The sequence below is a fragment of the Pezoporus occidentalis genome, unplaced genomic scaffold (assembly GCF_034315485.1).
Source record: "Pezoporus occidentalis ecotype Australia unplaced genomic scaffold, CSIRO_AGI_Poc_V1 ctg241, whole genome shotgun sequence".
In the NCBI taxonomy this organism is placed as follows: Eukaryota; Metazoa; Chordata; class Aves; order Psittaciformes; family Psittacidae; genus Pezoporus; species Pezoporus occidentalis.
This window is the reverse complement of record NW_026914297.1, coordinates 404,276-414,761: the sequence shown is the minus strand read 5'-3', so window position 1 is coordinate 414,761 and position 10,486 is coordinate 404,276. Positions and strand designations below refer to the sequence as shown.

The window sequence follows — 10,486 nt, the reverse complement described above, 5'->3', positions numbered from 1 at the left end:
GAGTTTATTTACAGTAAGGCACCATTCCGACATGCGGTGAGGCCTGGAAAGCTTGCCAGGACCTTGAGGAACGCGCTGGAGTGGCGTTACTGCAGAGCAGAGGGATGGAGAGCATTCACACTGGAATTCCCACTGTGTTCCTGAGTGCCCAGCCCCTGAGCTCCACACAGCACCCAGGGAGACACAAGGTGTGACAGTACCAGGCGGCCTTCCCCTTGGCCAGAAGGAGCTGAGATGCCCACGGGATTCCCAGGAAGGGGCAGCAAGTTGGGTGGCTGCCACCTCTAACACATTATGGTTCTGTAGGACTGGGACAAGAAAGCAGCAGCCATCAGCAGCATTGTCTGTGGCAGCGCACTGTGGATTCCTCAGTAGACCGATGCACAACCCGCATGCTTGACTGCACGTGTGTACTTTGTAGGAGTAAGTGTGGAAGGCAGGACCTGGCAGCAGCTCCAGCAGTGCAGCCCCCATGGCACTGCTCTAAGCAGTAGGTTAGACTGAACAGATGCAAAGAACCAATTACATTTTGAAAAGATCATATAAACTTGACCCCAAAAAGCTTGTTTCAGTGCTTTATCTCAACATCTCGCTCAAGGGCTTAATTCCAGCAGTAAAAATTACGATTTCTGGGTGTGCACAGGATCCCTGTGGTCTTCACCTGCAGCAAAACGGAAAGAACAAAGGAAAAATCACCTACAGGGGAAAAAACCCCACGTGAGTTGTATTTACCTGGGCTGCGTTCAGCTCCAGGAAGCACACTGAGTGCTCTTCTGGTTTAAGCCTTAAGACAAGGCTTAAAGAAGAGGGTTCATTTGGAAGCTGTGTGAATAAGCAAATACTTACAGAGCTGTTTCACTTGATGTCTTGAAGCACTGGAAATAAAGGAGCAGACTCATTATCTTTTGTGTTTCCTGACCATAGGGATATTTAGATTAATATATTACGAGTGCATAATGCCCTCCACCTCAAAATATCTACTATCTGATTGCCTACTGCTAATTCTAAAGCAGGAGGTTGTATGTAGAGTTCTTTAACCGTGGAAAGCAGCACAACAAAGTAGAATGGAAAAGGCAGAAGAAGACAGGGCATTGCCACAAAACAATACTGTTTTTTTCCTAATAAATTAGGGCTTTCCATACCTTACAAATTTTATCTTTTTGAGCCACAATTCCAAAAAGTATCGTGAGTGAAACCACCACAGCAGCAGCAATAATGGCCTCCATGGGGAAAACGGGCTGTTTGTCTGTCAGGAGAGAGGAGGTTGAATATGTGATCGATCGGTACAGTCACATAAAGGAGGACATTCCACAGAACTGCAGGCAGACTTATTTCTCCTCCCGTGGCGGTCACTGCTGATTTGAAGTGTTGCTCTGTGCTGTCTGCAGTCTGAATGTGTGCATTAATCCTCTGGAAAGAAGGGAACCAAGTCTGGTTTAGGAACTGAAGGAAGAATGGAAATGTTGGTCCCTGAAGAAGAAGGAGGTCCCCAGAGTGCTCTTACACATGTAATAAGGCTGTCCAGAAGTGTCCCTGACACAACTGGCGTTGCTTTCCTCCCTGATCTGAGAGTGCAGAAGTGAGGGCGGCCTGGACAGCTGGTGGGCAATGGATGCCTGAGACCGGAGCATCCAGCCCCAGCAAGGCTTCCACCACCCAGTTGTTCACAGAGCTACAGTTGCTTATGGAGGACAGCTTCTCTCACCTTAAGCAGCTCTTTTGGCATGACAGAACACGATGGTCAGGGTAAGATTTCAAGACCAGGTTGGACAAGGCCTTGGGTGATATGGTTTAGTGTGAGGTGACCCTGCCCATGGCAGGGGGGTTTGAACTTGATGATCCTAAGGTCCTTTCCAACCCTAACTATTCTATGACTCTACGAAGATGCTTCAAGTAAGACCTAAGGTGCTTTAAGCCACAGTTGAATGTACCCTGTCAGTGTGGGAAGTGAGAGTGGGATGACTCTGCCTCAGGTCACACTTGCCACACGCCTTGGAATAACAGGTAGGGCAGGAAAGGCCCTTCCTGGTGCTGTAGTCTCAGGTGCAGGTGCAAGGAGAGCTCCTTGCTGTTGCTGTGCCCTCAGAAGCCTACTGCTTACTCCATTTCACTTACATTTCATAATATAAATGTATTGCTATCATTGTAAAATAGAATGGAGAGTTACTTGTAAAGCTAATTGTTTGGCGGCAGCCGTGTTACCTTCAACTATGAGGTGGAAATCCTTTCTCCACTCGCTGAAAGGATAGCTCATCACACAGGTGTAGGTCCCGTTGTCAGACATCTGCACTTGTTTGATGGAGAGCTGAAAGACCTCACTGGTCTGGTGGATCTGGTAACGGTCCTTCTGCAGGGTCAGGGTGGTGGTGTTCTTGTACCAAGCTGCATGGGCCTGAGGGTTGGATTTGGAGTTGCAGGACAGAGTAACGTCTTTGTCTTCTTCAGTGTGGACAGACTCTTCTCCAGACAGGTGGGGAGGAACTGCTCAGAGTAATGCAGTGCAACAGGTCATTAATAAAGCTGCTCATCATGGAACACAACAGAAGTGCCTTTACACATCCTGTGTACGCCTTGCTCAGTGGTAGAACACAGCACAGTTGAGCAGCTTTTCCTGATTCCCGGCAATCAGCAGGTCACTCCCATAACTCCTCTGCCCTGACTTGTATCCTTGGGAAATAATCTAGGTGGAGGCAGGGACATATCCAGGACATCTTCTTACTTAAGGGCCCACCCACTCCCTATAAAAGAGGCATTAGATCAGGTCATGAACACCAAGGTGGAAAGGGAGTGTCTTATCACATGAGCTATCTCCTCCTAGATGCATTTTTTCTTGGTGAAGACAGCATACAAGGGTGCAAAATACCCACCTTCACCTAGTGCCCAGACACCGAGGTGCTTGGACCTTGATTTCATCCCACCCCTGCCATTCTGCACACATATCCACCGCTACGACTCACACTGGACATCCAGGATCACAGACACCTGCACAGACGTGTCCCGTGCCAGCTTGCACGTGAAGGTGACTCCGTTGTCAGACTCAGTGACTGGGGATATGCAGATGTTACTGATGTTCACTTTATTCCCATCTTTCAGATCCACTTGCCCATCTCCTCGGTACCAGAGCAGCTCCTCAGCCTCGCTGCTGTTCTGCACCAGGCAGGAGAGGGAGACGGCAGGGCCGGGTGATGTAAGCAGGGAGAAGTCAGCGTTGTGGTTATTTACTGACAGCTCCAGACCTGCAAAAGAAGGAGGATGTGGGCACTGGGCATCCTAAGCTGTTCCCTTCCCACAGAAGCTGCCCTGCTGCCTTCTTCAGGCCTTGATCTTGCGGAGGGACTGAGAGTTTCAGCCTCAATCTAACAGCTCTTTTCAGGTGGGACTTCAGTTTTGGAGACAAGTCTCATCTCAAAGCCCCCTTCACACTCGAAGTCAGGCTTTTGCAACTGACTGTGAGAACACCAAAGCCTGACCTGTAGTAACAAAACATCTCAAACCCATCAGTGACCGTGTAACACACAGCAAGAGATCATTCCACCAGTCATGCTCACCCTCTTTTTGCCAGTCACCATCGCAGCATACCTGTGTCCTCAGGTTTTGTGCTCATGGTTTGAGAAAAGTGCTGGTTTTTGGTTGGAGCTGAATGGGCTTGAGAGTATAAATGAGTTAATCAGCCCCTTGGCCATATCCTGGCCAGTCTGAGTCTGGAAATTGAAGCGTTGCAGTTTGTCTAAAGGACAAACCTCAGGACATGCTAAATAAAGAACCAATATGGGGAAGAAGTGTTTCGAATGGCCTGAATCTTGCTACTGTAGCCTGGGTCATAGATGAAGGAACTAAAAATACAGCTCAGAATATGAAGGCACCATAGTCTTGTGAATGTAAAACAGTCTGGAGCTCCCTGTCCCTTCCCTGATGTTGCCAGCTGGCCAGAGCTACCACACTTCTCCCTGCTTAGAGCAGGTTTGGGAACGGTGTCCTCCTCATCCCTGTGCAGCTGCTGCAGTGGGAAACGCTGAAGCTTCCCCATTCCCTTCTCTGCTACTCTCAAAATCAGGGACCAGTTTCCAGGCAGTCCTCTGGGGATGACCTCCAGAACATCTGCTTTCTGGGCTGCTGGTGTGGCCCACCACCCTGGGCACTGCCCAGCCCGGGGCAGCTTCCCACTGTGGGGCTTGGACAAAGCCAGGAGGGATTTTTTCCATTGCTTACCTGTGGCTACACACACCAAAAGGCAAACAGCAAGGAGAGGAACCTCATAGGGGACTGCGAGGCTGCTCCTCTGCACCATCTCGGAGGGGTGTCTGTGGAGAGAGGTTAGTTCCTTGCTGCCATCGGCCACCCTGGGGAGAGCCCTCCCAGATGGGTACAGGATCACAAGGGAACAAACTAAGTTGGTTTATTGCAGGGATTTCTCCAGCTCAGAGCAGAATCAAGGGGGTTTTCCATCTCTAATCTCTATTGTGTGAGTTCATTGCCTCCGATCACCTGTCTACCAAGAGGAACCCATCTCCAGTCGTGCAGCACTGGACTTACCTAGGGAAGAGTCTCTGGAGAAGCTGCTTCTGCCAAGAAATGCAAAGCTCCTTTCCCTCCTTATTTATAAGGTTTCAATTTTAGTATTTTATGGTAGCTTAGTAAGAAGTGAGTCCATAAAATGGGTTCAAGGCCTCGTTCAGTCCGTGGGTTTCTGAGCTCTCAGAACAATGAAGAAAAGTATTTGCTGGGCTCTGCTGGGTGTTTTATGAGACTTGCCAAGGCAATGAGTAACTAATGAGAGTTTCTGCATTGGCTGTAAAGACCTTCAGCCAAAAAGAATACCTTTTCCCTCTCAGCTTTCTGGGCTTTCATGACATGTTTCAAGACATAGGAAGTTTATCCTGGATTCCCCTAGAGCAGGAGCAGACTCTGATTTGCTCCTCTCTGATCTGCCCTGAAGCTTTGTTGCCATGTCCTGCTTTCCCTGAAAATGAGAAAATGCACTGATTCAGACTTTGAACTGAAGCTACTGCCTTGTAGCATGCTGGCAGAGGAGAGAGCAGAGCCACTGTCCTGCTCACTGATGTGTGCCTGCTCGCATCAGTGCCTTCAGCAGGATGACAGTGATGCGGTTGCAAAGGATGGGCTTCTTGCAGCCTCCAGAACATGTTCTCACCGTTGGCAGTGTCCCCACAGGCGCAGGGCATGTCACTCCTCAGGAGCTGGCTCAGCAGAGCCATGAAGAGCATTTCACAAGCAGCAGGAGCCTGGAACACGTCCTCAGCATTTTCTCTGCATGCAGACTAAGTGGCCCAGCTCCTTGGCTATTGTATGCAGAGCACAGGAGCACACACCACTGTTTAGCTGTGGGGCTGTTGCAAACGTAGGGCACCTTTGAGTGTTTCTTAATACAACTTTTTTTTCTGTGTTCATTGGTTTATTCTTTAAAAGGGAATCATTTTCAGGTTAAAAATACGTATGTCCGAAAGTCCCTTAAAGAGACAAGTGTTCAGGCTGAAAACTGCTGTTTCAGAGCTCAGTGTCCAGCCTTTAACTTGCTCTTTATCGTCAAACTCAAATTAAGACACTTTTAGCTTAATTCATCACTTTTTGGAAGTTGTATGTCCTCTCATAGCATTGGATTGAGTGTTGGCTTATGGTTCAGTATGAACTTCAATCAAAGTGCTCTTCCGAGGAGTAAAGTGACATTTGTGGTTTGGTATTAAGCTGAGTTGAAATAGAGAGGGATGCCAAAGTGGTCATGGCGGGACCAGGAGAAGAAGGAGGTGTTTAAAGTGAGAATGTAAAGGAAGAAAGAATGGAGTTTTGGGGTATTTTTTTGGTCTAGAAATGAGGGTGAAAGAAAAGGTTGTTGGGCAAGAGCTGTTCTGTGGTGGGTTTGTCATGATGGATGGCACAGCAACAAGTGGGAGCTGGGGAAAGCTCTGTGCCAGGTTTGCAGCAGGTCTGTGGTGGGTGAGCTCAGGTTCATCAGGTTTATGTTCCCTAAATGAAGGCATTGCAGTGTTCTGTTTTGCAGTGGGCTCTGAGACATGCTGAAGGAAGAGGGACTAGAACAGCAAGGTGTTACTTGGCCGGAGGCACTCAAAGGCAGCATTTTTAACAGGTAACAATTGCTTTCACAATGGCTTTTTACACTTCTCTTTTTATACGGGGTGTAATTACCTTGTGGGTGTTAATTACTAAGGTCTGAAGTTCTGTGGGGTGCATTCTCCACCTTTCCATTACGTTTAGGAGGGATGTAAACCTCATGCTCCAGAATGTGAAGCAGCCGTTAGTGACTCAGAGTGGGAGGAACCTCTTCAGTGAGGCACATCCTCCATAACTCTCCATGCAAAGGATCCAGCCTTCTCAATTTGAGGTATTTGGATCAGGCACTGTCAAGGCAGGATTAGACAGACTAGAGCCAGAGTAATCCACTGCTCATCCTCCTTATGGCAACACCAGCCCGACAAACCCAAAGGGAATTAATTAATAAACACCAGTCTATTCCTGGGTGTAATCCAAGCCTTGGAAACCTGAGAAGAGAAGATTTAGAACATGATAGAGATCGGGCAGAAATTTTTTTTCCACTGGGTGTCTTATCCTCCAACTCCAGACTTCACAGTGCTTTGGGTTCCACTTGGTTGTCCTGAGTGCCTGCAGAACGGGGCTAACAACTCATAATCCTCTGCATTTCCACTGGCAGATGAGCACTCGATTTATACCCAGCAGGGTTGTGAGGGCTGAAGGTTGCTCCTGGAGATGGGAGCATAGCAGGATCTGTGCAGGACGTGTGCAGATGTGTGGTTAATCTGTCAAGCAGACAATGTCTGTACCATGGCTGTAACTCCACTCCAGAAAACACTGTTTCTTCAACAGTGCCTGAGGCTCTGCTCAAAGACTGCTCCTATCTTCCTACTCAGTGCGGTTCCGTGCTCCTAATCCCTTTTTAATATGCGGTGCTACATATTTTGCAACACTTCCATTGTTGGAGAATGACTGTAATACCCAAACCTACTGCCTCTGCTTGCCAGGCTATCAGGGGATGCTCCTGCATCTTACTCAGCACTCCTGTTCCCTCCCATGAAACCCATTTTTCCCAAGTGTCAGGATGATGGAGATGTGATGTGTCCTCATTTCTCTGATTCCCAGCCTATACCCCACATATTTTCCACTGTTGAGGTGCACACATTTTGTTAATAATTCTACTTTCTGATTGTCCTTATGTAAAAGGTCCCACTCTCCGTCACTGAATGCACAGGAATGATACGTGATCTTTAGTCTGTTTATTATGTGTAAGATTAGCAAAAGCAGCACCAAAGCAGTGAATGTTTTGAAATTGTTTCGAGGGCGTTAAAGATTCAAATGAAAAGTGGGCAGTGATGAAGAAACGGCTCCCGAGATCAATCAAGAGGAAGAGAAGCCTTCGGGAAGGTGAAGCGCTGGGCACTATTGCCATCTACTGGAGAGACACCCACAAGAGCTGGCACCCAGAGACCAGTGTGTGGGAGGGAGGAAAACCACCTCCTGGGTGAGATCCCTCTGACCACCACGGCGGAAGCTCAGAGGCAGCAAACCCTGCAGAAGCCCCTAAAGCAATGTCACACTCACGGACAGCTTTGCCCAGACCTGTGTGTTCAGGGGAGGATGTTTCTGAGGTGGGAATTCCCTTTGTGTGAGTGCTGTGAGACGTCCCATGCAGAGTCCGTGCTCCTGGTGATGCAAGAAGAAACCCTGTCCTGGGCTTTTACTGCTACTGCTCTGCTCATATGTCTTTTCCAGAAGTGTGATTGGGTTTAGAGAACCTCAGTCATCACTTTCAACAATTGCTTCTGAATCTTTTAAACCCCTCTTTTGGAAGTGAGTGCAAGAAATGGAACCGTGTCCCAGGAGGGCAAGTCTAACCTCTAATAAGGAGCATTGAGGCACTTGCCAGTGTTCCCTGTGCTGTGAAGAAAGCAGCCAAGGGTCTGTAGCAAGGCTCAGGGCAGTGAATGAAAGCCCCAGCAAACTGCTGCAGAGCAGAAGGCGCAGCTGCCTGGTGCCAGCAGTCAGCACTGATCCCCCTCTTCCCTGGCTGCTCTGGGTTACCTCCAGCACTGCAATCACCAATCTTGACTTAGAAGACTGAAGGTAATACCCTAATGTGGCTGTTGCTGTCCTACTCTGAGAAATAATGGTGCCAAAGAAAGGAAATGTGAAAGGAACCTGGCATTAAATTAGCAAGAGCGGTCTCCTGCAGGAGATAAAAGTGACTCATCTGTATTAAACTCCACTTCAATGTTGGCACTTGTAGTTTCCCATCTCAGAAGGCCTGGTTAGTAGCTTCCAGCTTTCACGCCTAGCAGTGCTCAGGGAAATGAATACCATCAGTCTTTGCACCATCCACTGCTGAAACTCCATTTTCTACCAACTTGTGTCCTGCCTGAGCTGTGGGGTTAAACTGCATCATAGCAGTGATAATGTGTCAAGTTCCCATGATTTGGTTCTTTTCCTGGACAGAAAACGTGTCTCTACTGCTGATGGGTTGGATTTCAAGGGGGTTTTGTTTCCTCTGGGAAACAAAGATGGGTGAGGATGATGCTAAACTGGGTGCCTGTTTCTTGCCCAGTTTAGGTGCTCTCTGATGGCCAGCACAGGACATTCCCTAGCAGCATTCCTGTTGTGCTACTTTTTCAAGTCTCTGTTCTGCTGCGGCCTGGACCTCAGATATTTTTGTCTACCTAGGAACTTTCATCACCAGTGGGTTTTCTTGGAAATGCTCTGCTGGAAAACCAAGTGCTGATTTGATCTTGTGAAGTGCTGCCAAACAATATTAGCAGCTTTAACCTCCCTGCTGTGGCGTCATCCGTCATTCCCTCTGCAAGGAATCTGAGGAGACAGAGCTGCTCCATCTTTCCAGTTTGTGGGGAACCGTTTGCTGCCAGTCTTTAGGAGGAAACCACACTCTTCCTCCATGGCTGGAACAACTTCAGAGTGTCTTAAGGCAAAAGCCGCAGCCCCTGGATAACCACCTTCTCGGGTGCCAGGGTTGCAGATCTTGGCAAGCACGAACACAGCATTGACCTGAGGAAGAGAAGGAGGAGAAGGAGAAAAAAGGAGGAGGAGAAAAAGAAGAAGGAGGAGGCAGTTTCTTGCAGGTGGGTCCCTATGCTGCAGAGCTGCTCACCCAGGGACCTGGAAGGCAGAGCTGTCTTAGGTTGGCCCAAGGAAATGGGAAGGTTTTCTTGTTACTGGCTGCTGAGAAAATGAGTGGGTGACTCACCAGCCTTCAGCCCCATGCTGCTTTTACAATTGGTTTGTTGAATTTCCAGACAATTGGGCTTTTATCAGCTAAAAAAGAAAATGAGCTCAGTTACTCTCTGTAAATCCAGAGCAATTTATTTGTAGACTGGGGACTTAAAGCTATGTAACGGTGATCACTTTTGCGACAGCCAAATTCCCTCTTGTCATTTCTTCTTCCCTTTTGGATTAAGAACATCCTGATGGCTGAGGTCTTTTGGCTTTTCCGGTTTAATTAAATGGATAATCCCTGTTCCTTGCTTCTCCCTCCCTTAATGACTCTGCAGCACAGATGAGCCCGAAGAAAGAGAAGCCAATTTACTCTCCTTTTCTTCAGCTCCCTTTTGAGCTGTACCACGCTTGGCTTACACTGGGGTTTGCATCATCTGATGTCTCACGCAGAGGATTCTGGAATGCAAAGAGGTGAAAAACTCATACCACCGAGGGTTGCCCTCAAAATCAGTTTTATGTGTTAGACCTTGTGTCCCCACAGGAAATGCCGGAGCTGGGAAGCAGATGTGAGCATGAGACACCACTGAGAAGTTAAATAGGAATCGATGGGAATTTGCTCTTGGAGATGGACGCTTTGACATTTTATGGACTGCAACACGGTTTTTGCAGAGTAAGCTGTTCTGCTTGTTATTCCTTATCATCCCGCCTGCCCCCCCAAAGGAATTGGCAAAGATCTGAATGGAGGAAACCCCAAGTACTATTTCTACATCTCCTCAGGCGCACAGTCCTGCAGTAGCTTGCACTAGAGCAACATGCAGCACAGAACATCAAATGGTGTGAAAATGTTTCTACTCCCCTTGAGGTCCCGTCTGAGCTGGTGGCACAGGAGGGCAGACACCAGGAGTGCTGGAACTTGCTCCACCGTACGCAGTAACTTGGTCTTGGATTATTATTGGTATCTGCTGCACCAGTGCACAGGCTCCGTGGGCCCCGGCCCTGCGCGGCTTTCGGAAGGGGAAATGCTGAGCTCTTTTCCGGGGAGAGGAGGAAATTCCCCTCTCCTGGACATGAAGCCGCTCCCGTTGGCCTCCGCTCGCCACCAGCGCCGTGCGCGTCCCTCCCCGCTGCGACCGGGACCAGGGCCGGGGCAGCACGGGCCACAGTAGCGGCGCGGCCCGCAGGGGGCGCCACAGTGCTCCTCGACGCCCCACCCCATCGTGATGCGCCGGTCACTGCAGCCTCCCATTGGTCACTCACCACCCCGCTCTAGCGG

General features: G+C 48.8%; 1 protein-coding gene across 2 annotated transcripts; it reads right to left on the bottom strand.

Annotated features, from left to right (window-relative positions):
- Positions 1-562: 562 nt before the first annotated feature.
- Positions 563-5,338, bottom strand: TMIGD1 (transmembrane and immunoglobulin domain containing 1). Of its 2 annotated transcripts, XM_062622404.1 has the most exons (7): positions 4,534-5,338; positions 4,210-4,301; positions 2,958-3,236; positions 2,203-2,481; positions 1,143-1,246; positions 847-875; positions 563-661 (listed from the first exon to the last, which is right to left on the bottom strand). In XM_062622404.1, the coding sequence occupies exons 2-7, from the start codon at positions 4,286-4,288 to the stop codon at positions 658-660; spliced, it is 774 nt and encodes a 257-aa protein (XP_062478388.1). In that variant the 5' UTR covers positions 4,289-4,301; positions 4,534-5,338; the 3' UTR covers positions 563-657. The 2 variants fall into 2 exon arrangements, with proteins under 2 accessions (XP_062478388.1, XP_062478387.1); XM_062622403.1 differs by having other exon boundaries at positions 563-875.
- Between the last annotated feature and the right edge of the window lie 5,148 nt (positions 5,339-10,486).